This window comes from Silurus meridionalis, chromosome 19, assembly GCF_014805685.1.
Source record: "Silurus meridionalis isolate SWU-2019-XX chromosome 19, ASM1480568v1, whole genome shotgun sequence".
Classification (NCBI taxonomy): Eukaryota; Metazoa; Chordata; class Actinopteri; order Siluriformes; family Siluridae; genus Silurus; species Silurus meridionalis.
In genome coordinates, this window is record NC_060902.1 from 5,228,379 (window position 1) to 5,255,820 (window position 27,442).

Below are 27,442 nucleotides of genomic sequence, written 5' to 3' on the forward strand. Positions count from 1 at the left end.
TCAGACATTGGGGAATGTTTGATAAATGGACTGAAAACACAAGTGTGGCCAAAAAAATAAAAATAAATAAAAAGAGAAGTTGCAAAATGACAGAAGTCATGGCTTTAGAGTTCATTCTGCACTCCAAAACAGCTACATTGTAAAGGAGAGAATGAGAGTACTAGTTTAAAACTGTAATTGTTATACAGTATATCTTATCATTTGTTATTCCTATTAAAGCTAAAAGAATGCACAAACATTGTTTCATCAAAACTGATTTTGTAAAGTGAAATATAATCCATAAATAGCTTAGAGACAATAATGATGCACATTCGCTTTTCTCAAGAGGTCACTGGTTGAAACTGTGAATAAATAAAATACAACAAACAAGATTTTTTAATATTCAATTATTGATGGACCCCATGTAAAAATGAACACCAGATGAAAATAGACAACACGGAGCTACAGTCTGTTTTAGAATAGTTATAACACAAACATTTGTTCAATAACACACAGTGGGTGAATTATTAACTTATAATCATGACATATACATCATAGAAATAAAATAAACCATAGCATGATGCATCTTTAGCTCAGCACTAACAAGTACAACCAACAACTTGAGTACATTTATTTTTAAATATAAAGTCTTTAGATTATACCTGTTATGGTTAGCACATATAAAAATCCATTGGAAAATAAAATGCACAAATCTGATTGATAAAGCTTTTTTTAATAAAATGCACCAGTTTCTATAGTCTGTCGCGTATTGGCTGAAGCCATGCAAATTGTTTTGCTTTCTAATCTTTCAAATCTCAGGCCCGGATTGGACGCCGCTTTCTTATTAGCCTGTCAAGATTAGAAGAAAGAAAATCCCCTTTACTGTGGTCCAGTCAACCTGGGAGCCATTTTCCTGAGTAGTGACAAAACTCAGATTGGCTTTAAAAAAAAAAAACATTTTGTCCATTGTACTTCATGCTCATTTTTCCCAGATGCTTCCATACTTTGATGTTCTTTCCATGCAAATGTGTGGGCCAAAGAGGAACAAGGAGCCTCTCATGAAAAGCATTACTTTAACAATAAAAGTATAATGTTGCTTGCAGTGAATGAAGGCTATTAGAGATAAAACAGGATCTAACTGTTACCCCAACTGTATTAGCATTTCAGTTACACAGCTTCTTATGACTTTTATTTCTGTTCAGTGTATCCACAAGCAATAGAGTGGAAAATTAAAATAAAAACATCCTGGTGTGCTTAAGAGGTATGAGGAGCGTCCTCCAGAGTTCATAAAGAAATAAGTTCATTAAACACTGATATATCGATCTAGCCAACATTAAATCTACATAAAGCGGGTTTGTTTTAAGCAGCCTGGACGTTTGGTAATTAGTTCCAGAATAAGCCTATTAGCAAAGCCACTGTTCCTTAGGAACCATAGCTGTGGTCTTTTTTTAAAAGCTTCACAAGTTTTGCTAGGAAGTGACTAAATAAAAAATGACTTTTTTTTCTAGATTTATAGATTTCTTGTTAATTTGAACTGAATTCATAATTTACTTTTTTTATTATTATTATTATAGTCAGGTATTAGGGTGGGTTAGGGTGGGTACAGAACCCACCCTCAGAACACTGGGCGTGAAGCAGTCGATTGACTGGATGGGATGCCACACTTTAGTGTAATTTAGAGTCACCAATCCACCTTTTTGCAGGTTTTGGGGAAAAGGAAGAAAACCAGAGAACCCAGGAAACAAAAGAATATTTTCAAAAACTTGACACAGACAGTAAACCCGATCTTTGTAAATAACCGGAAAACATGGAGCTGTGTGGCAGCAACCAGCCCTGTAATTAGTGAATCACACACTTCTGAATTTAATTACAACTGAATACCGTTCTGAAAAGAAATTCTGCTCTAATTGTGTGCTGCAAGAAGTCTCAGTGATTCTCATGACAATCAACATGGTCCAACATATACTCTAGTGCAGGGGTCCCCAACCACCGGCCCAACCACTGGGCCGTGGATCATCAGGTACTAGTCTCGATAGCAAGAATAAAAAACTTTTTAATTTGTATTTTATTTGCATTTTATAGACTTTTTGATTTTTGAAAAAGGACCACTTCTGGCAATGCCAATTTCTCGCAAATTGTTTTAGTCCCAGTTATTTTCTGTGTAATAATTAAATTAACAAGGAAATCATATAATGTGTATAATAATAATAATTGCATAATATGTGATAATATGCACACGATTGCCGGTGGTTTATTGGAAAATGCTTTTGCGTGGTGAAAAAAAAGGTTGGGGACCACTGCTCTAGTAGAGGCAAAACACTGAGTGGAGTTTTCAGTGAGTGGAGCTTTCACTACCAAATAATGCAAATCAAACTATTCTATAAAAACAATAAAAAAAAATCTGTAGCTGTGTTCTATTTGTTATTGCATGATAGACAATCAATTTGTCCATTGATGTCTCCTCGGTTTTACTTTGTACTGTATCTATTGGCTATTTATATTATCCTTACAAAATTAATTAGGTAATAATCTACATCACAATACACTATATGGACAAAAGTTTGTGGACACCTGACCATAGAATTCAGCCACAAGGGTGTAAGTAAAGTCAGGTTATAAAGTAGGATGAGGAATCCTAGGGTGCAGTCAGCATTCCAATTCATCCCAAAGGTGAGCTTTATAATAGGCCACTCAAGATCTTCTACTCCAACCCATGTTAAGAATATTCCTAATGTCATGCACTGGCATGGCACTGTAATGCTGGAACAGGTTTGAGTCACCTAGTTCAAATGAATGGTAGATTTAATGCTACAGCATCCTAAGATATCAGTTACAATGTGTTGTAACAGTGTGAGGAAGAACCACATATTGCTGAAAAAAACAGTTGTCCTGATATTTTTGTCCAAATAGTGAATATGTGAGATTTTTTTTTTTTTAGCTGGAAAACCCTGACTGGTGTCTCAGTGTCAGGAGTGTAAGCCCCAAAAGCTGTGTGATTTTTCTTACACATTGAATGTCAGGCTTTGTTGTAGGATAAGTCTGTAGCATTCACAAACATACATATATAATAGAAAAGATTATAATGAAAGGGTTTTACCAATATTTGGGTTAAATTTGACTTTGTTTTTTTCCTTGACCCTCTTCACGTTTATGCTCACTCATAATGTCTTCTTTCATCTAATCTTTTAAAGGTATTTTTTCCTAAACATTTTCCTCTCGTTCTTAATAATTTCCCCATATAACCATGTATAATGCTACTGTCAGATGCCAGAAGATCAGGATTCCTGATTTAAAAGAATGTTGTTCAAGACACATATGTCTTTGGGTTGGCTGGGGGGTGTAATCTGGCTTCCTTTAGTAATCAACAGCAACAATGCTAATGTGGCTAATTCTAGTATGGAATGCTTTTCCTCCAAGACAAACCCAAATGTCTTTTAGTTTTTCTCGAATGTCTGTTCCTCAGGTTTCACTGGAGAGGCTTGTTTGGTGGATTTTGCCTCCGAACTCGAGCCTTGCTGCTGTCGGACCTCTGCTTCCATTTTAGTGTGCGCAGTTTCTGCTGTTTCCGTTTCTCGCGATACCACAGCTGCTCACAGTACTCATCCGCTGTTAGCCCACTAACGCCAATCAGATGCAAGTCCTTGTAACTCAGTGAGGATGGTGCATAGTTGCCACCCACTTTGGGGTCAGAGTGTTGAGTGATGCGTGTGTTTGTTACGTGCTCCTCGGGGATGACTTGCAGCTCGTAGCGAGCTAGCGTACGAGAAAACGAGTGCTCGTGAGCTGTGCACGAGTAGACGCCAGCGTTTAAGGAAGTTATCCGCTGCAGGAGGAGACCTCGTTTTGTAAGAATGATGTCTTCACCAGAGAGCAGCTGAGAAAGAAAATTGTGTTGTTAAATTTTTTTAATATAGCTGTTATCAGAGCTATCAGATCAGAATAAAAAAAATTCTAAATATAAACACATTTTTAAAAATAAGGTTCTATTTAAGATTTACTAGTCAATACATGTGTGTATGGTTTTGATACTTCTGTGCCTGTTCAAAGTGACATGGAAATGTTTTTCTTCATTTTTTGTTGTCCAAGAATTTCAAAATTCTCGCTGCAGACTTCTCAACATCAAGTAGAAAATTTTCACCAAACAGCACCATGTTAAGGGTTAACTCTTGTCACCTAGGTGTTATTTTTTAATGTATTGTATAGTAGATCTAAAAGTATAAAAGCTATAAAAACAATAAAAGCACTTGTCTAAAAGCACTGAAAAAGAGCTTTTTAGACAGTGTGTTGTATCTCTAGCTAGAACTGCACTGGCAAACAAACTATTCTAAACCTGCTAATATTTCTATATAAAGAGGCAGTGAAGTGTGTGTGTTCATCCTGACCTCTTTAGTGCTCTGGCTGTGTCTTTGCTGCATTATCCATTTGACTGTCGCTTGAGGTGAAGAAGGCATGCATTCCAGGAAGGTTGAGTTTTTCTCTACCCCATAAACTACCTTCAGCTCAATTTCCTCCGAGACTGCAAAGGATTTGAAGTGTGTTACATTCCAACTTATTATGGGAAACAAAGAAATCATCCAATAAATGAAATGTTCTAGGAAATATCTACTCAGTTTTGTATACAAGGAACTTTTAGATTCCTTTGCTGACACACAGTAGAGGACAGAGCAAAGATATGAAGCAATTACCATCTCCCAGATCCTGACACTGGCTCCATGGGTCGCCGTACCTAACATCCTGTCGACGGGAACGTCTGCAAAAGGCGAGTGTGTAGCTGTTAGACATGGCTATGGAGATTTTTAGTCTCCAAGGTCATTTGCAATGTGTAGTAACAGTGACATTATCCATGTATCTAACTAATCTGATTGTGAAGCCTTGTTCTAAAACATAAAGCCAGAGCTTATATAAAAATCTGATGTAATAGAAAATCAGGGGATTGCGTAAACTAAAAATAAACAAAGGATCAAATTTTTCACTAACAATCTCTATACACTTTTTTATACCGCATGTATTATCTTATAAACAGACACATCATGTACAGACTTGTGTAGCTTCAGTCAGATTGCTATGTTTTGTCTTATTCATATAATAGATACCATTCTAGAAATTGATAAACTTAACTACAACTGTTTATCAATGTACAAATAAGAACATAAGACTCTACTAACAGATAGCACTGGAAAGTAGTATAACTCTCAATTTAACACATAACTAGGCCTACACTAACACCCCTGGCATACAACAAGCAAGTTGTTTTATTAGGTGTGCAGGACTTCATTATAGCTTCCTTACTCATGAATCCAGCTGTGCCTGGAGCATCATATCCATATAAAACAGCAGCATGCCAAATTCTTATAACCCTCATAATAAAAACTGCCTGCTTTCCATCCTTGTCATGGAGTAAACATTTGCACATAAACAACAGATATTCGTGCACAGCGTAGCTATATTTCAGCCTCTGGCACAAGTTTACCATGTGAGTTCATGAGAGTTCATGTTCAGAAATATAAATAAATAAGTTAACATCATGACACAGCATACACTGCATCATGTCAGGGTGCTTAAACAGATTCCATATGGGTGCAAAAGAGAACTACTTTACCTCTTGTTAGTGGGAAAATAATTGGTGCAGGTGGTACCATCCCAAGCACAATAAGGATCCCGAGCCAAGCAGCAGTCGGCACAGGCCTTCCCATAAAGCTCACATCGCTGCAGGGGCAACCGAGCCACTGCATCTGCACTGCTTACAAATAAAGCTTGCTAAAAAAAATATATAAAGGGAAGAAAAGTTTTATGTTTTGCCTGGACAAAACTGTACCCTGTTATTCCTACTGCAATTCTGGGATACTTGAATAAATATGACTAAGAATTTCTTACAGTGGTCAGGTCCTTAAACTTATTCATAGCATTTATGTGAAGCCAAAGTTAAGAACACATCTTGACATTCCTTCTAGTTGAAATGCATTTTATCATATTCAGAGCTGGGATAATTCCATCATTTACAGTGGGCCCTTAAAATTAAAGCACCCACTTTAGCAGTGGTATGTTTCTACATCCACCTCTGAGAAAGTTGCTACTTAAAACAATGTTCTTCAACAAACAGAACACAATCAAACAGAACACTTTCTGTTTGCATAATGTATGCAATATTTTAATGCACTGTACTATACATTTATAATCCAATAAAGTATATTCTGTCACACAGAAGAAGTGAAAATTCACCATATTGCCAAGAATTTGTGCACACCTGACCATCACATCTACATATGCTCTTGAATATTTCATTCCAGATTTAGTTCCCCCTCTCCAATATCATATCAATTAGATGTTAAAGTGTGGCTCTGGGGTATTTGCTCAATCTAGCGGTAAGAACATTAGCAAGATAAGGCAAAGGTTTTCAGAAGGGTCAATGTCAAAACAATGTAAAGGGCCACTGGAGCTCTTCCACTCTAACACTGATAAACCATGCCTTCATAGACTTTTTTGGAAATGGCTGGGTTCAACCTCTTTGCACCAGTTAATTGGGAAATTGTAATCATAAAGCATAAAAAAACGTGCAATACAATTGTGTGCTTCCTATCTCCTATGTGGCAAGAATTTTGGGCACACAAAAGGTTCTGATGGTCAGCTCTCCGTGTAGTTTTAGCCATGCAGTGAATAAGTAAAAATTGTACAAATAAAGACTACATTCCATAGTATAAAAAATGCTGATAATAGCAGTTAAAAGTGAGAGTAAAAGCTCATGTTATCTAGGCAAACATGAATGTGAAAAAATCTAAATTATAAATCTAAAAGGGACCTGATTCACTTCATAGGCATGCACTTCTGGATTAGAGCTTCCTCTTCTTTTACTAATCTCCCAGAAGGGAAGTCATTAAACACTATTAAAACCTACTTTTAAACGACCACCCACAAAAGCTTTACGTACCCTTTTGGTGGAAATCTCCATGCTTAGGATAGGACTCTATGAGATAAAACAAAGAAAACAAATCGTCATTATGCGTTAGAACAGTGACATGAATCACCCTCCAAATCAGGGAGTAGGTGAAGGAGGATACACATTGTTGGCACTGAACAAGAGGCTCATCTCAGGCTGCTGCAGGCTTTTCTGGCTCATTGCTTCATTTATCCTCCATATGCTGCCAACAAATGGTCCTTGACTTTTAAAACAACTCTCTCTTTTACAAATGGCTTTGTGAGGATGGTACCTAAAAGACTATTATCCAGTGTCTCCAGTGCTGGTTTTGCAAGAGTGAGGAGTGCAGGCTCAGTGATGCTGGGTGTGATACAGTATAATGTTTATTGTTCTAGCTGTAAAAACGCTGAGTCACTCTGTATATTAGTAAGTGGGAATCTGGATAAAATGTCACTTTGTAGCCTTGTAGGTGCATTGGACAGACAAGCATTTTTATGTGTTTGCCAGCAATTAATTAAATCAGGGATTATATATATATTATATATATAACTGTTTATATAAACCTTTTGCTTTTGGATGACATAGCTTTCAAGACCTTTTCTAAGCTATCATCAGACAATAGGTATTTTGCTGGTTTCATTTATTGCGGGTTCCAGTGCTTTATGGGAGCCTCAACATTGGTTTTCTTTGAAAAGTCTTTAGCTCATATATTTTATCGCACATTTTCTTTGGTGGTTTTCTTTGGTCTATCTCTTATTAACCTAAGAACCCAAAGTTAGAGCAAAACCTAATTTGTCTTCGTTTACTTCCTCTTGTTTGTCCCAGGGGGAATTCAGCATGTTCCTAGCTGTCTACAGCCTTGAATAAATGATCTCCACTTTTCATTTGCTAAGCAAACAAAGATGATCCCCTTAGTCATTTGTTGTTTCTGCCTACTTGTTCACTCTTTTCTCTCACTGACTGGATTTGGGCAATTGGCCTGAGGGCCATGGGAAAAACTCAGGTCTGTTTTCCCTTATAAAAGGTTATTTCTGTTGGGGAGCCTAAACCCTCACAGGAAAACTGACCAGACAGAGCCTGCAGCTGAAGATCATGTGGCACGTCAACAGATGGCATTAAGACACTGGAGGAAATGTACGATTGATTGAAGGGAGTATGACAAAATTGAATTACCTGAAACACACTTAGCTCTTCCAGGATGATTTCTTCAGTTTCCCAGTTCTCCTTGGGAATGGATACCACCTTCAGAACCTTGCCATCATCTAGAAAGAGATACTGGCTATAAAGTAGCTGCACATGAAGGTCTTTGTGTCTTTAAAAATCCAGAAACTATAAACATTATAAAATATTAAAACTGTTCAAATTTGAAGAGATTTTAAAACATTATAAGACATTCAGAAATACATTTACAATGGTATTTCATGTTTTTTTTAAACACTTTTATTTTTCACAGTCCCGGGATAAAAATATATCTGTTTGTATTCATAATGTAATTTAATGGCTAATACACCTGCAGTCAAATCAGCATACAGTTTGCCCTTAAGCTTCAGTATTAATTTCCTCCTTTCTCCCTACACTCATTTGAATGTGTGTGAATTTGTGTGATTATTCTATCACCCCTTGACCGAGCAGAGGTAAATATAATAGGGTGACAACGCTTTTAAATGAGGATTAACGTGACTCCCGGATGGCTAACAGCTGTTACTCTGCTCTCTTTACAAGCTGTGTGGAGACTCGGATGGGTTTAGGGTAGAAGAATGCTCTTTGCACACAGATGCTCCCAGAGTCTGTATTTATCTTAAATGATTCACATACACATGGCAGAGTTTACAGGCTCAGCACACAAGGACATAGCATCTTGCATAATCTCTGTATAAGGACTGTGCAAAGAGAAAACTGCAGACATTGTTTTGGTAAATTGTAGTGCATGGATCCACTGGTGTGTATAAAGCAGTACAGATCAGTTATTTACACCAGTGAGAGTTTATACTAGCGCAATCAATCTGTTAACGGGCCCGAGCGACATATCGCTTGCCTACAGGATCTTATAACAACCATATCTGCTTTGACTTCCATATTATATTAACTTTATCAGATAAATTGTGTCACATTATATAATTGTTACAAAACAAACTTTTTAAAAGTTGCAGTAGCAAAACTAAGTTATAGCAATAACTAAATCAGATTTACAAAGACTACAGCAGAGGTGAGAAATACCTCGATTACCAATTAACTACATTATCCTGGCATTTCAATCCATAACTGAATAAGCACTAAATATGTCAGAGATGATTGACTACATTTGAGGTAAGTAGGAATTTGTGAAATTTTATCTTATAGGCAAAAAAAACAAAAACTCTGAAATGATCCCAAGCAAAATCTACAAAGACAATCTTCTTCTTCTTCTTCTTCTTCTTTCGGCTTCTCCCATTAAGGGTCGCCACAGCGGATCATCCATACCCCACTGTCCTCTACATCTGCCTCTTTCACCCCAACCACCTGCATGTCTTCCCATACCAATCCAGAATTAAATGATTGAATTGTTATGTTTGGTATTTTGATAAAATTACAAAAGAAGTGACATTGTGAGAAAAGAAATTGGAATCAGATCACTCTGGCCACTTCTCCAACCTACCTGTTCCTAAATGCAGAACATTGTATTGGCCATCTTCTGCGTCCACTTTGTCCACTACCAACTTCTTCAACCTGTAGGGGGCATTGATCTGAGTAAAAAGTGGACGTCGGTGAATTGGCACAACTGGCTCCCACATCATTTGGTGGCCTCTCATAAAGCTCATAACCTCATCAGGAAAGTCACGGGTAGACTTGTGTAACGGGTCGTATGTCTCACTTGGGCACTGAGGGAACATGAATGGGAATGTTAATCGTTTTTTGTAAAAAGCTATTATTTGCATGCTTAGAATCATATAACCAGAATCAGGTTTATGGATGTGGTGAGGGAAGACATGGTTTGAAAGAGGCAGATGTAGAAGACAGAGTAGTATGCAGAAGCATGATCCGCTGTGGCAACCCGTAATGGGAGCAGCCGAAAGAAGAAGAAGAAGAAGAAGAAGAGCTGTAAACAGAATCAAACCAGCTTTTTAATGAACCAGAAATCTATCTTGGCATTTATGCCACTTTTTCAAATAGTAAAAAATGTTTTACATTTTGATATCCATTATTTACTATATAGTATTTGAATGCTGGCATATGGCAGTATCACCTCCCATAACTAGAATATCCAGTATTAAATAAGGTAGCCAACAAATTTGTTTATTTTTTAGTGCTTTTAAAATGTCTTTATCTAGCTCAGAAAAAAAAGACAGAATTTTCCTAGACATAACTTGACAATACCTGCTGATTGTGCTGTACTTAGTGATTAATACACTAGTTATTAAAACTCAACTTCCCCATACTTCCCCATTAGTAGAAAGTAATATTACATTATTACTTAACATATTAAAATAACAGCAGCTGAAAACTAAACAAGTTAGTCATCTAAATAAAAAATATATTTTTTTTAATGAAAATATGAGGTTAGTGGATGACAAAAGCATACATACCATAGCTGAGTAAAACTATAACATTTCTTATATATTTCTCTTCAAGAAATTAAAATCACAAAGCATATGGATAAAACCAAATTGCTTTAAAGCCAGTAGTCTGATGATTGGCCAGTCTTGGCGCACAAGTTTCTTTCTACGTTCTGCTGTATCAATATGGTATTGCTTTTTACATAATAAACTTGATAAAGCAAATGCAATTTTCTTGTCCTCATAGTTAGTTGTTAATTCATAACTAATACAATCATTGCAATCAGGATATTAATCATGGAAAACTGAAATGATGGCATATATTGGACATCCATAACATAACTGGAAAGTAGCAGCATCTAAATATCTAAAAATTACTTTAAATAAGCTTTTTTTTCCTTTTCAGGAAATGAAGGTGAGTTTATGCAGAACCATGAAAACATCTATGTTTTAAGGTTTATTTATGATATTGGCTCTCATAATTAGTCAAGCATAGGCAAAGACCTAAAAAGCTTTCCAAGATTTCCCCTGTTGGAAAGCATACGTGCTAACAGCACACACCTCTAGCACTTTAACAAATGCCCCACACTCTGACCCTGAAAGCACCTACCAGCATTTTTATATTCCCACTGTGTGAGCAAAGCCCAAGTGAGGAATGATGAACAGCAGGATTGTGACTGCAACACATGCAATCCCATGGACTGCATGTATGTTATTCATGCAGGAAAAATGTGCTTTTCATTATATATTACTAAGAACAACTTAACCTGAACATTAGTGTAGGTTTTAGTGCCATGCTTTGTGGTTGCATGCCAGGGTTGTGGGCTAGATTACTGTATAACGCTCAACTCAAGTGGGGATTTAAACGGAATGTAAAATAAATATTATTCATAAAATCTCACACTGTTCCCTACTTTAACTCCATTTGCACTTAGATATCAGCTGTCAACCAAAAACCGCAGCTGTTTTCACAGTTATGCTTTCCCACTGGTCTTTCTATAACCCCCTTTCACACACATCAGAATCTCCCTGTAGTCAACTCACCGTCCCTGGTCGTGGATATGGGATCCTGCCTTTGTACTCCACCCAGCGGTAGTCAGGGCCTTCTTTGTGGGCAAAGGGCCCATTGAAGGCAGCTCGGATGGATGCCATTGAGTAGACGCAAACGGCTGAGCCTCGGAAGACAGAGCTTTTGAAAAAAGAGAAGAAGGGGAAGTGAGTGTTGGCCTGCTGCTGAGTTAGAATAACATAGGCCCTTGAGCCTGGTCACCTCTGACCCTGCCTGAATGGCCCGTGGACTTCCCTCTCTTCTGGGGAACCCAGACAGATTGTTTTGGAAGAGTCAGAAGGAGACTGTTGAACTCAAGCTGTTGTCTTTAAGGGCGTAAGAGTGCTGATGTCAGGTAGCAGGATGAAGCGATTTAATCAAATTACATACATTATCACGGATATGGGTGTCATACATGCCGGAGATGCAAAGAGGGGATTATTCCACATCCGTTTTCCCAGAAGTGTCATTGCATTGAGATAATATTTTTTTAATTATTTCCAAGCAGCAGCATTTCCAACAATGTATGAGTCAGATTTGTCATCTAACTCTTTTGTATGCAATTATAATGAACACCACCAGATACCTTTAGTGCACTCAGAGCCACTGGGAAATACAAAAAGATGTCTAATAGAAAGTGTACAGAGCATTCTTTGTTCTTAAGATCACCTTTAAGCTACCACAATTGTAGGGATCATGTAACACGCAAATATAAAATTTAAAAGGATCAAAACAAAAATTGATACTTAGCCTGTAATTAATATGAATTTCAATATCTAAGAACATCAAATGCTTTCATTTATGGATATATTCATATACGTTTTAACCTTATCACAAACAATATTGCATATTAACCCCACATTTTCCCCAGTAATGTATGCTGTACTGTGTACAATATTGTATGTATATTGTACTGTGTACAATATAGTAAATAATGCGTAAATAATATTGTGAAATGACAGTATAACAGTTTTCTTCAGTTGAGTCTTACCTTGATGTTGAGAAGACACCGTATATAACCGGATTTTGTGGATCCTTTGTCTCCAAAAGAAATATATCCTCTAGAAATACAAAAGTGATTTAAATAAATTAAATATTCCTTTATTTGTATTGCTGTTCTATATCTTACACTAGAAGGCACCACTGAATATATAATTTCTTAAGAATGTACAAACCCAGCTCATCAAAGTGTGTGTCCATGCCTCCTGACCCTGACACTGAGCAGACCAGCCTCGCCTTTAGGAAAGTACTCCAGCGATTAATCAGACTCCGCTTCCCACCAATATCATTCTGTCAAACAGATGCACAATATCATAGTTTCATATAATGCATTATGTAAACATTAACACAAACACATTCTAAATATAGTAATCAAACCAGATTTCAAAGTCTTACAAATAATATTCTGATGCTTTAGATGCTTTCCCTGCTTGGTGAGATTAATCAAACTGGCTGAGATGCCAGAAATTGTGTCCAACAGTATCTCAAAGAAAAAAATGTTAAGAGCCTATAATATATTTATTTGATATATTAATTTTTTTTAAATGCTATGAACCAGTACTGGATTGAAAACATTGTATTAAAACTGAAGGTCTTTAAAACAGCATTAAAATTTCATTAGCATTGTAAAAGCTGACCTGTTTGAAATGGTCCACTGGTCTTAATATTTATTGCACAATTTCACTGACTGAACTCACTTAATACCACTTATGTATAACACTTTCATATACTGCTAGTTTGATTATCTATTTAATTTAAGTGTAATGTTCAGAGTATTTGTGTGAGACCAACCAAGATTTTTGTTTTATTGCCCCTCTGGCTAATAATTGTGTTTAAGCAAAGGGCATATATATATAAATGCATATATTATTAAAAACCTAGACAAATGCATGTATTATTGAAATCTAACCAAATTTCAATATAATTTTTGGATTGAATGAATAAAGTATTGTAAACAAATATAAGCACATATAATAATAGGACATTCATTTCTATGTTTTCTATATCTATAATCTATTATTTCTACTCCAATTTTACTGTAGTAAGGAACAGAGCCCTATCTTTTCCATTTCACATAGCTTTAAAGTTTTATGTCAGGCATATATTTGAGTGAAACCAAAGTGGAAAAAACCTGTCATAGCAGGATTGATACCACTCCCAGAACCTATACAGAACACCGGGAACATCTGCTCCAAAGCTAACTTCAAAAGAGTGTGGTTACAAGGTGATACAAAGAAATGTTGGCATATGACCTAAAACAAGATTTAAATTATTTGCTGTGTTTTAAGGCAAAGTGGTTTACCAAGCTGGAATGCCTAAAAAGGAGCATTTGTTTAACTTTCTCAAAGAAAAACCTGGCATAAAAAGTTTGGGAGTAATGTCTTAGCACTAACAAAAGGCAACTCAATGATAAAGTTAACATAAAACAGTCTACATTGCTCAAGATCTAGTAAAATACATTTAAGTGCCAGTTTATTATAGTGTCTAAATAAGTGTACTTAATAAACCGTGTAGGTCTATTACTTGCAAACAAACACCTTATTCATTCCTCCTAAGATAAATAACACTACTAATACTCTGGGCATGATATTACACAGGCTTATACATAATTTCCGTGCCTAGTTTATATTGATGCATACAAAAGGCGCATTCATTCAGCCTTTCTGGATCGCATTTCTTTTTCATTAGCAAATTACAACCAGTGCCAGCCAGCTCACCTTGCATACTCTAGCGACTCGACTATAGATGCGCTTATCCAGCTGGTTGGACTCTACAGCCGTTTCCTTGAAGAAGAAATAGACCTTGTCATCATCTACGCTGTGTGTGTCTGGGATGGAGTACGAGCCCACAAACTCTGGCTCTGTGGAGAAAAAGACAAGTTAAGTGCTTGTTGAGTCTAATTATTGGATTAAAGGTGCACTTTAAAAAGGTGCATATGACTTCTATTTCAATGAAAGTGAACCTCAATTCTTCTCCTATATCTATAAATATATCTATATACACAATATGGACAAAGTTTTGTGGACACCTTAGCATTACATTTGCATGTGCTGTTTGAATATCACATTCCATATTTAGTCCCCATTTGCTTTTATAGTAACATCCACTCTTCTGGGAAGAGGTTTCACTAGATTTTGGAGTGTCCTTGTGGAGGTTTGTGTTCATTCAGCCACAAGGGTATTAGTATAATCAAGTACTTATGTATGATAAAAAAAATGCCAGGGTACTGTTGGTTTAGCAATTTGTCCCAAAAGGTGTTCGAAAGGGTTGAGGTCAGAGCTCTATAGCAGGACATTTAAGATCTTCCATTCCAACTAAGGTAAATCATGTCTTTATGGAGCTGGCTATGTGCACAGGGGCATTGTCATGCTTGAACAGGTTTGGGTGTCCTAGTTCAAGTTAAGAGAACATTTTATGCAATCGCATCTCAAGACATCTTACAATTACTTCTGAAACAAACTGAAACAACTCAACACTACATTATGCATTTATACCAGATAGCCTGCAAATGACAAAAAGTGTTGTTTACTTTCACAAATAAAATGAAAAGGTCATGTCAAAATAATTAATAATGTTTAAGGATAGTTTTAATTTACAATAGTTACATTATGATTTAAAACCGTATTCAAAAATGCCTTTGTTTTAATGAAATCCTGCTCCTTGGTCACAAATCAATTTAAAGTCCATAAAAACCAGTGTGCCCTGTTAACTTCTCAATCTCACCGTTAAGCCAGTGGTCATTAAAAGCCTCTGTGCGAATGTAGTGCTGACTGGTTGTGTGCACAGAGCTACGAAATATGGCTGCATTGTTTCCCATAAAGTCCACCGAAGTTCCTGCATACAGGTCTCCATCTAAAATAAAGACATAGACATGTGAAACCTAAAGCAAACGATACATGAATTTAGACTTATTAGGCCTGTCTTTGATCTGGACATTCAATCAAACCAATTCATATTTATAGGGTCTTATATAATTTGGAAGTTGGGCTTATTCCAGACTCTGCTACAATGCTTGATTGAATGATAATAACAGAAGTCTGTAGCCTAAGCAGCAGACGTTAATTAAACAGTATACGGTTCAATGACGATTGAATGATAATAACAGAAGTCCATAGTCCAAGCAGTCTTCAATTAAGCAGCATATGGTTTATGTACCCTTTCCCCATGGAGCATGGAGTTATGCAGTTTTTAAAAAAATGACAAAGATTATAAATCAAGTGCTTTACTTTCATTTCCTGACCATGGAACAACATAAGCAGCTTTCATCCCACCAATTAGCCATGAAATTATAGGCCATGACAGCATAAGCCAAGGACACTGCTGATTATTTCTTACAGTGTTGAGAGCTTCCCACACTAGTCATACAGCTGTGCATGAACTATAGATCATACTATAGCTCCTTAAGTGAAACTTATTATTGTGACAGTAGACTTCCTCTAGATAGATGAATGTGAGTTCATAAAAATATTGAAATATGATGTAATGCATGGGCTTATTGATACTACAATGCTTTATTTTAGGTCAATTTATATTTAAAATTGTTTTTTATCAAATAATGTGCCATAAATGTAGTATTTTTTGCACTGCTTTATATTCAGTAGGTAGGATTAATATAAATGTAAGGGTTATTTGCATTGCAACATTTTTATGCAAATCACGTATATACAGTGCAACCTACAGTGCATCCGGCAAGTTTTCACAGCGCTTCACTTTTTTCACATTTTGTTATGCCTTATTCCAAAATGGAATTAATTCATTATTTTCCTCAAAATTCTACAAATAATACACTATAATGACAACATGAAATAAGTTTGTTTGAAATCTTCACAAATGATTAAAAATAAAAAACAAAATAAAATCACAAGTTTTCACATCCTTTGCCATGGCACTCAAAATAAAGCTCAGGTGTATCCTGTTTCCACTGACCATCTTGAGATGTTCCTCCAACTTGATTGGAGCCCACCTGTTGTAAATTCAGTTGATTGGACATGATTTGGAAAGGTACACACCTGTCTATATAAGGTCCCACAGTTAACAGTGCATGTCGAAGCACAAACCAAGCCATGAAGTCTAAGGAACCGCCGAGACAGGATTGTATTGAGGCACAGATCTGGGGAAGGGTACAGAAAAATCTCTGCAGCATTGAAGGTCTCAATGAGCACAGTGGCCTTCATTATCCATAAATGGAATAAGTTTGGAACCACCAGGACTCTTTCCAAAAAGCGGGTCACCAGGCCAAACTGAGTGATCAGGGAAAAAGGGCCTTAGTCAAGGCGGTGACCAAGAACCCGATCGTCACTCTAAAAGAGCTGCAGTGTTTCTCTGTGGAAAGAGGAGAATCTTCCAGAATAACAATCATCTCTGCAGCACTCCACTAATCAGGCCTGTATAGTAGAGTGGCCAGACAGAAGTCACTTCTCAGAAATAGCCACATGACAGCCTGCCAGGAGTTTGCCAAAAAGGCACCTGACTTTCAGACCATGAGAAGCAAAGATTGAACTCTTTGGCCTGAATGCCAAGTGTCATGTCTGGTAAAATACCATCCCTACAGTGCAGCATGGTGGTGGCAGCATCATGCTGGTGGGTTGTTTTTAGTGGCAGGAACTGGGAGACTAGTCAGGATCGAGGGAAAGAAGAATGCAGCAATGTACAGAAACATCCTTGATGAAAACCTGCTCCAGAGTGCTCTGGACCTCAGAATGGGACAACGACCCTAAGCACACAGCCAAGATAACAAAGGAGTGGCTATGGGACAGCTCTGTGAATGTCTTTGAGTAGCCCAGCCAGAGCCTAGATTTGAACATCTCTGGACAGATCTGAAAATGGCTGTGTACCAATGCTCCCCATCCAACCTGATGGAGCTTGAAATGTTCTGCAAAAAAGAATAGGTAACACTGTCCAAAAATAGGTGTGCCAAGCTTGTAGCATCAAACTCAAAAAGACTTGATGCTGCAATTGGTGCCAAAGGTGCTTCATTAAAGTATTGAGCAAAGGCACATGTGATTTTAATTTTTTTATTTTATTTTTTATTTTTTCACTTCACTTTGTGATACTACTTTTACATTGTCATTATGGGGTATTGTTTGTAGAATTTGTAGGAAAATAATGAATTAAATCATTTTGGAATAAGGCTGTAACATAAAATGTGGAAAACGTGAAGCACTGTGAATACTTTCCAGATGCACTGTTTCCCTTAATGTTCACATTAAACATCAGAATGGGGAAAAAACATGATCTCAGTGACTTTGGCCATGGCATGACTGTTGGTGCTTGTGTGATTATTTTAGTAACTATTAACACTACTACTGTAATGGGATTGTCATTGAATTTTTCATTTGTGACAATCTCTAGAGTTTATACAAAAAAGCTTACAGGAAGGCCACGGTCACTCAAAAACCCAATCTTTACAAAAACATCTCACACTATTTTAAACACATTAAACCATTATTCTGATGGGCTCCAGCAGCAGAAGTCCACAAGGTTCCACTTTTCGATAAAACTACACAGTTTTGCATTTGAGACCAGAGGATGTTTTATCCCATATTTTCCCCACATGTCCAGTTTTTGTATACCAGTGCCCTGTATCTGCATGATTCTTATGCATTGTGCTCCTGTAAAATGTCTGGCTGACCAAATAATTATATTATTTTAAAAGTGTACAGGTAATAACGTGGACAGTAAGTGTATTTAGTTAAATGAATGCAATACTTTTACATGCTTTTATGTTTATGTTCTATTTTAGAAGGTTTTGGTGTGCTTTTTCTGTTTTCATAAAACTGATAGAAAACTACAAGCCTGGTTAAAAAAATAATGATAAAAAAAAATCAAATAATTCAATCACAAAACATTTGCTTACCAGTGAGTCGAGCAGTGAATGGCTCATGCGGACTAAAGGGACATTTTCCTCTCCCGGACTCGACAGAACTGCTCAGTAGTCTAAGTGCAGGTTCCTAGGCGACAAAGACAACCATGTCACCCTCTTAACCCTTTTTTATATATTGTCTTCATTGTTAGCTGAGAGTTTTGGTCAATAGTTCTCAGCAGGTGACTGAGGGTGTTATTCTTTCCTGTTAGTGTTCATATTAAAAAGCGGTATGCTTAAATTTAGCCCTTAAATGTTTGGCAGGCTGATTCATGCCACCTGTGGGTCTGTCGTACACAATGAAAGGCAAAATGATACAATGCTGTCAGTAAACATAAAAAAGCAAGATAAAGAGAGAGCTGGAAAATGTCACATTGTACCTTGTGCAGGGTGACTTTCTCACCTCAACATTGTGGCCCAGATCAATGTATGTACACTTAGGGTGGTATGCTCCTGTTCCACATGCAAACACATGAGTTTTGTTGAATGGTTGGAGGAGCCTCACAAAATTGGCACAGTCAGTCTGGGGATATAAAACAGTATCTCAGTTTAAAGATTGAGCAATTACATAATTAAGTGGGTGAAAAGCAATGCTGACAGCTTCATATCACTGCATAATACTCTCTTTGATGTTGTTGATGTTGCACAAGATACAGGTCAAAGGCAAGGACAGTGAACTTACCTCCTTACATGATTTTTAATTAGCAATATCCTGTCACAGACTAATAAATACTTTATGACTATTTGTGTGTATCTGAGAATTGGAGAAGATGGCACTAAAAATCTAAGATGTTTTTAGGAGTATGTTGAACTTTTTTAACCTTTTGAGGTTTACTTACCAACAGATTCTTCCCTGCATGTTTGCAGCGTTCGGTATGTTCTCGTCCAGCTGGCCAGTGAATCTAAAAATGGATAGGACAGAAACTTTTTCCCCAAGGCTTTTTAAAAAAAGAAAAACACACAGTATGTACAGAGCAATGCATGGGAGCAAAATATTGTACAACAAAATATAGAAAACATATCTTGTATTTGTTATACAATAATTTGCTGTGTATTTTCCCCATGTCCCTTTTTTCTCTCTCTCTCTCTCTCTCTGTCTCTCGCTATATATATATATATATATATATATATATATATATCCAGAAAAATTACTAGTTTTGCTAACTGGATGACTCTGAAAAGAATTTAGCAGTCACTGATGTCAGTTAAAATGAATCCCTTCCTAATGGAATAACTCACTGATAACTTTAGTAAATACATACCAATAAAAATCCAATTTACCCATTACCATAAATGTTGTCAATTAACCAAGAAGGTTGGGTTATGACTTCCCTACCCTCAACGCACCTGGTAAACTAATTGAGGGCTTAATAATTCATTGACCAATTGTTTCCTGTGGGTCTCAGTAGGGAAAATTATGCAGGCCAATAGGTCCATATTAAAAACTAACTTGAAGGCACCAGATTTCCTAAAAGGTTTTTTTTGCTGATCTTTTACGTCTTTGCTTTTGTAATTGTGCTAAAAATCTGTTTATACAAATGCCAATATAATTTATGTTTGCAAATACACGTCACCATATTTTTCTATATCATGTATTTTATATTAATGCAACGGCACAGCACAATGGTGTGAGATGAAGATTTGGGTGAGATATCATAATAGTTATGTATCTCTGATGTAAAACTAAAGAAGGCAATTAAACAAAGTGTGACTAAGCAGTAAAACTGCAAATAATACAAACTAATTGTATACAACTGAAGTAAATAATGAATACCATATTGATTCCTGCATTCTGCAGTAGGTCTAGGTGTGACACATACCTTACAAATTATGCAATTTTTGTGCAGCAAATTGTTACCAGGTAGTGACCCGAAGAGCTGCTGCCAGTTTGAAGACTGTAAATTGTACATGGTACCAGAAGGTCACACATGGTACTCACTATTGCAGTTTGTACCTTCATACCACTCTATCAGTCAAGCAAAATGTTAACTTAGTTTTCTTACAAGCATGAAAGCCATTTCAACCTCAAGAGGCATCATAACTTTCATGACAAATTGGGAAAATTTTGGCACCATTAAGTGAGAAAACAAATAAACATGCCAAGCGCATAGTGGTACTGAGTATGGAATATGTGAAGTGTGCAGTCCTGTTGATACTGCAGTTCATAATGGAATGCTGTTCTTTCTCAAGCAACTCTAACCATTTCTTTCACCTTCTCAGTACATGTGTAATGAAGTATGTGCCATGATGATGTAAATATAATGTATTGGAAGGTGTTGACGTGAAATGGAGGTGATAGGTGAAGAGTGTGAAGAGAGTAACCTTGTCTATAGTCTGGTTCAGATTCTCAGAGTCGAGCATGTAGACATGGTCTCTTCCTCCAACCAGCAGCCAACCACGATCCTCATCCAACAGCATAACCTCATAATACCCATGAACCTCTGCACCATTGTCCCAGAACATGGCTAAGCTGTTCTTTGACCGTAGCTCTGAGGAATTAAATGAGAAGAAAACTGTATGAAAAGTGAACAACTTCATTTAACAATACATATGTGCACAATGGTTACCACTATTTTTTTTTTATTTCCCAGTAATGCCTTAAGGTTGTTATTAAAAACCAAAATCATAGTTCTGTCAAGTTAACTAGAATTTCTGGTATCATTTATATGTGTGTTACTAAGCTCTGTTTGCTTAGTTTACATGCATCCCATGTTCAATATTTTATACAAAGCTCAAAATGACAAAAGAAATAGAAAATAAAGTTCATTTGATCTTGTGGAGCTTTGTTAGAAAAACTCTACAGAGATAAGGGTGGTGGACAAATCACTGGCTACTCAAGCAGATTGTGTGTCCAGGGTATCAGTATTTCATGTGTAAGCAGACAAGTTCAGGAAGCTGCTGATGTAGCAGTCACCAGCTTTTTTCCTTACTCTGCCAACAACCAAAGAATGAAAAAGCCTACTACTCCCTGCTGACTTTCACAAAACATAATATTTTCTTTAATATGTTTGTTTTAATGTAACATGCTCCATGGATCATATATTTCTGTGGTACAAAGCAAATCTGCATTACACACAAACCAAAGATAGAGTTTGGCCATTGATAGAAAATATTCTACTTGACAAAATAATTAGCATCCACAATAAACTGGACAATGTTTTCAGAATCAGGATTACAAAGTTATGTGGAAAAATCTGCACAAAGTATAGCATAGTGGGGTTTTCAGTACTCACTTATTTTACACAGTCTGCATTATTACATATAATTTACTTGTCATTTTTGGGAGCGAAATTAAATTAGTTGTCACTCTTTAGCACAGTTAAGTTAATCATAATGCTCTAGCAACCAAAACATTTAGCTCAGCAAGCACAGTGGAGACTTTTACATTCTTGGTAAAATATAATACAGGTAGTCGTCGATCTACGCCCACGATTTGGTCTTAAGTAGAGTAGGCTATATGTACAGTACTGTGAAATGATGTTATAAAAATCTTTAAGTAGTATTTTATCACAATTTTCTTTCATTATTGTTATACTGTATATATCATTTTCTTTGTTCATTTTATGCCATTTGTATCATCTCTACACCATTTTGTTTCTTACTGTCGTACGCCTCGGCTAGCGATTGTGGTCGTAAAGTCGAATGGTCATAAGTTGCATAGGTCGTAAGTCAAAGACTGCCTGTAACTATTTTGCACTAGAATCTAAACATGTAAACAAATGTCTATTCAACGCAACCTTGTATTGAAAACCTAATTACTTTGAATAAATATTTTTCAAATTGTTGGCTCACAGTATTTACACTTAAGTTATGTATTTTTTAGTGCACAGATATAAGTTTACAGAAACAATGCAGATCATTGGTGCATTTTGGTTCCTTGTCAATCAAATGTCTGACTCTTAGGGTCAATGAAAGGGTATCATTAATTTGAAAGGCACCTAAAATAAATATGTCAATCATATGTCCTAACGCTACCTTTTAGGACCACTTTCACAAATTAGGCCTTCCGATCCCCATGTGGAAAAATGTGCGTGTTGTCCCAGCTGGGAACTGTGGAAGCTGTTATTCAGACTGGTGCAGGTTATGCAAACAGAACACACACATGCACACTCTGCCTTATAGCTTAAGCATGGCTCGCTGTGTCCTCTCTCCCCACAGGGAGATGAAGTTTAACAAGGCAGAAAATGACCCTGGCCAATCAGTGCCAATTAACCCTGCACACCATCGGCTGACATGTGCACCATGTCCAACAGACAGCCGGAGAGCACAGTGGGAGATGTCTGTGCTTACACACTGACATGGTGTTTTTTTTTCTGAATGCTTTAAGCATATCTCAGTGTGATTTGGTAACAAATTCTGCAGGTGTTAGTAGTTTACATTGAACAATACAAATTGTGTCAAATGTGCATGTAAAAGTATATTTGATGGAACATCAGTGCTACAAATTACAAGTGCAGGGAAACTGTACTTAAATGTAAATTCATATTCCGGCTAATTGCCATTTGTCTCTTTTAAGGCACTTACTAGCTACCTAGCTGTCCATAATATTACATCACATTACATTATGTTAACAACTAAATTTTAACATAGTGAGTTAAGTTTCTGAGCAGGTACGAATAGGGGGTTGGGCAGACACACTTAGGCTTCCACTAACCTGGTGGTCTAGCTAATAAATTTGCCATATACTTTTTCTAATGTCTAACGTTATTTCTTCAATCTTTGCTGTCTCACACTTTGACAAACTACAGTTTTTGTCAGTTTAAACTGGCAAAGTTAACTTAACAGATTAAACAATAAAAAAATCTTAAGCTTAAGAAATGTTTCATACATCATTTTCTTTTCAACATTATTCTTTCCACTGAGACAGTGATTGTCACTTTGATTAATTCCATTCCTAATAAAAGTCTAATTCAGCAGTCTACTTTATCCCTAGACTGTTTTTTTTCCCCTTTCACTTGTTGGAAATAAGACCGCTCTTCACATCTCAAGGCCTTTGAAAACAGCACGACTTGTCTCCACGGCTTGCTACTTGCTGATGGAGATTAATTGGCTGAGGGAGAAGTGCAGAGTGCCAGTGATGAAGTATCCTCTTCAGGGGCAACTAAGGGCTTCATGACAGACATTTAAATTCCAGCTGCATACGGAGACAGAATTCCCAAGACATCTAAAGGAATCACATAACTATATAGTAGACTGTTTAATTGGAAATTTTAGTACTATGTTAGGAGACATGAACTGTATAACAACATCAACCATTTCAAGTAATTAATTTAAAACTATTTAAACATTTTTAAACATATTTTACCATTAAATATCTATGCTTTAAAAAATACAAATTAAAAGGAAATAAAAGTACATTTTAGTTCAGGTTTATTTTTTTTAGTAAATCATCACAAAATAGTAGCCAGCAATGTTAAAGTGCACAGAAATAACCATGACATCACAGTACCAAACTGTTTAACACATTTGGAGCAACACACTGATTTAAACACAGTATTGTTCTTCAGTGTGGTCTTTTATTTACTGAGTAGAATGACTCTTTAAAGGAATAGTTCTTAATAGCACTTATTCATATATTACAACAAATTTTTAGTAAATAAAAAAAGGCAATGTATTTAACACCTGTGAGATTCGTTTCCACCTTGCCTACAGCATTGCTTCATCAAGGTTTTAAGAGATCTTTAACCTTCAATGTTTACTATGAACCCAACAGAGACCCTGTGTTCTTCTAACACGCTACAATCCGTCACGCTCCCTGAGATCTCAAAACTCTGGGCTTCTAGTAGTTCCTAGAATAGCAAAGTCCACTAAAGGTGGTAGAGCATTTTCACATTTAGCTCCTAAACTCTGGAATAGTCTTCCTGACAGTGTTCGGGGCTCAGACACACTCACCCAGTTTAAGTGCAGATTAAAAACTTATCTTTTTAGCAAAGCCTACACATAACACACATCGCATCATAACCTTGTGCTCCAGAACATCTGATCACATGCACATTATCAACTTGTGCTGTTAATATCATGAAGAGCAGCTATGCTAATTCCTCTCCACTGCTTCTCTTTCTCTCCCTTATCCCGAGGCTTCCTGAGGTTTGGCCAGCTCCAGTCACGTCCCTCCTCATGAAGATTATGGACTTTAAAGAAGTAGATGCCAAACTCGCAAACATCCTGAACCATCTAGAGACGTACCAGTGCCAATTGGATCCCACTACATGTGTGGAGTTTGACATTGGACTTCCTGAAGTGTTTAAAGGCTCTGGCATGGAGAAGCAGTTGCTGGATCTGTGATGATCACAAATGTTGAGCTCAGTAGCTCCTAATTTTATACCAAAGACTGTTGAAAGAACATTTACTTATAATCTTATACTCCAGTGCTCATGTTAGTTCTCACTCTCCAGTGTTCTGTATTGTTGAAAGATTTATGATCAAACTCTTGATGTCACCCAAATGAGGATGGGTTCCCCTTTTGAGTCTGGTTCCTCTCAAGGTTTCTTCCTCATTACATCTAAGGGAGTTTTTCCTTGCCACAGTCGCCATGGCTTGCTCATCAGGGATAAATACACACCATTCACCTTGACTGTTGATTTCTGTAAAGCTGCTTTGAGACAATGTCTGTTGTGAAAAGCGCTATACAAATAAACTTGACTTGACTTGACTTGAGACCCTGGGTTTTACTATGTGATTTTTGCAGGACTCCACATTGCAGATTTAATAGTAAATAAATAAATAAATAAATAAATAAATAAATAAATAAATAAATAAAGTATAGCTTTAACACAGTTACTCTTCAGGCATTTTTTATTTTTACCATAAATTTTATTTGATTAATTGCAAACCTTTGACTGTGTTAACTTATTTATTATGAACATTGTATATGCTGTTTGATTTCTTACTTTTAATACAAACTTCTTATGCGCGTGTGGCTAAATGGGCAAATCCCTACAGCTACAGTATGTTCCAAAAATCTAGTGGAAGATTTCCCAGAAGAATGGAAGTTATTCTAACAGCAAAATATAGATATAGATTCTCTGCAGTGCAAATGAGAGGTTATAGTGAGGTGTCTACAAATGTTGGTCACACAGTGTATGCTATTATAGATTTAAGACATCATGCACTTAATGGGGTCACGCTGTAAATCACAGGAAAAAACACATCCACTGAGGCCATTATTAGCATTCCTCAAATTCTGTGTACATTCCACAGGTCATCAAATGTAAGAAAAAATCCAATATTTTAATATTTTCCATATCACTGATGAACTCTCACTTGGATCTCATTTTCCCATTACCAAATCTGTTCTATAAACACTGGAGATTTCCTTGTTCCCACTGTGCAAACACATCTGCTTCCACATAGCCACATGAATCATATTATTGAAATTCATGTTATCAACAAACATGTGATCAAACTGGAGATGACCAAAGGTGAATTTTAGGGTGCCAACCCCTCATGCAAATGTCTTATACAAAGCTGGATTTTCTCATCACATTAAAAAGAAGGTGTGGACGTTTCCTAATTTGTGCATTTTGACCTTAAAGGCAGTATTTCACCAACAAATCCAGTCAAAAGAAATAAGTTGGAACCAGGTGGTTGAGGTCATCAGTTTGTAAAAGGGGAAAAAAAATGGATTGGTTTCATTTGGCCCAGATTTAAAGAATCCGCTTCAAGCAAGCTGATATTTACTTTCCAGTTTTATGAGGGACAAACAAAACTGCAGAAATGAAAACTGTGATTGAGCCACTTAAAAGTATTAGATGAGAAAAAGAAGGCACTGAGAAACTGACAGAGCCGACCATTTCTATTTAAGACAATTTGCTGATGATCGATGTGACGTGTTAACATGTTTATAACACTAACCGTGTTTTTCCTCCAGAGTCTACTCATGGTGGGGTCAGGCTGAGCAGCTCTCATATTGTTCCAGTTTGCTGCCACAATCTGCTGTATAATACAGCACTAATCAAGAAGATGTGATGCAGATGGTCAACAAACCATCTGGGATAAGGCATACCAACCCCAGAAATTGTTTCAAAGTGCTATAGGTTTACTGGGTGTTTAAGAATAGAATCAACTAATAAAGTATATCTTTGAAGTATATAGCTTTTTTTTGCTGCACAGTGTTGGCCTCCAGCTGTTCTTTGGAAATATTCAACTGTTCAAAAGTAAATTGTCAGAATGATAACTGAATAAAGTTTAAAAAACTACTAGCTACTGTTAGTTTAAAAATTTAATTAAGTCAAGTCAAGTCAAGAGGCTTTTATTGTCATTTCTACTATACACAGTGGTACACAGTACACAGTAAAAACGGGACAACATTCCTCCAGAACCCTGGTGCTACACTGAACAACATAGGGTTACAACACAACACAAAGCTACAGAAAGTGCATCGAGTGCAACCTAGTGCAAACAGTGCAGACGAAAAACAGTACAGACAAACAGTGCAGACAGACAACACAAGACAAAACACATAACCCAAGATAGCGCTGACCAGTAAACCTACTGTATACTCTGTATATACAGTACATACAAAGAGAATGGTATTCAAAACCCCTTCTTGAACTTTTAAAGCTTGAGTTATTCAGCTTAGAGATCAAGACAGTCATTCCCATGGGCATTGACCTATCAAAATGAAGTGTTAGCAGAAAGTAACATGAAACCTGAACTTAGAAGATGATGATACTAATCGCAATGCCCACAATTTCACCAATATAACAATGTCTACCTTTGCTTTATTTATATTATGCTGTATGGGTCAAATCAGTATTAGATTAAGTGACTTAACTGCTTGCCAGCATTTATGTTATTTATGGATGTGCATAACTATATGCTAATGCTCTAATGCAATGCTACTCTTCTAAATAGAGAACTCTTCTAAAGTCTTTAGATACAGTGCAGGTCTGAACACCAGTGTGTATGATTTCATTAAATCCTCTTTATGCATGTTTAACTTGTTTATTAAGAACTTCATTAATAATCATAAGAACTCCAGGTTCAACAGAATTCCAACTATTAGAATTAAGGCCAGTTGGAACTTGAAGTTTCAAAATACTAGTATCATCTTCTAAGATCAGGTTTCATGTCATTTTCTGCTAACACTTCATTTTGATAGGTCA

The 27,442-nt window shown here is 36.5% G+C and overlaps 1 protein-coding gene across 2 annotated transcripts in view; it reads right to left on the bottom strand.

Moving 5' to 3' along the window:
- Nucleotides 1-357: 357 nt before the first annotated feature.
- The window catches only part of si:dkey-49n23.1 (semaphorin-3D), a 56,946-nt gene continuing 29,861 nt past the window's right edge, over nt 358-27,442 (bottom strand). For both annotated transcript variants that reach the window (XM_046875154.1, XM_046875153.1), the window contains exons 3-18: nt 20,658-20,824; nt 19,175-19,237; nt 18,739-18,858; nt 18,330-18,423; nt 15,197-15,325; nt 14,191-14,333; nt 12,649-12,763; nt 12,465-12,534; nt 11,470-11,614; nt 9,528-9,750; nt 8,066-8,154; nt 6,905-6,940; nt 5,579-5,736; nt 4,665-4,729; nt 4,362-4,495; nt 358-3,853 (exon numbers count right to left, since the gene is read on the bottom strand). In XM_046875154.1, coding sequence (XP_046731110.1) covers nt 3,446-3,853; nt 4,362-4,495; nt 4,665-4,729; nt 5,579-5,736; nt 6,905-6,940; nt 8,066-8,154; nt 9,528-9,750; nt 11,470-11,614; nt 12,465-12,534; nt 12,649-12,763; nt 14,191-14,333; nt 15,197-15,325; nt 18,330-18,423; nt 18,739-18,858; nt 19,175-19,237; nt 20,658-20,824 — 2,159 coding nt within the window. In that variant the 3' untranslated portion in view covers nt 358-3,445. The remainder of the gene's footprint in view (nt 3,854-4,361; nt 4,496-4,664; nt 4,730-5,578; nt 5,737-6,904; nt 6,941-8,065; nt 8,155-9,527; nt 9,751-11,469; nt 11,615-12,464; nt 12,535-12,648; nt 12,764-14,190; nt 14,334-15,196; nt 15,326-18,329; nt 18,424-18,738; nt 18,859-19,174; nt 19,238-20,657; nt 20,825-27,442) is intronic.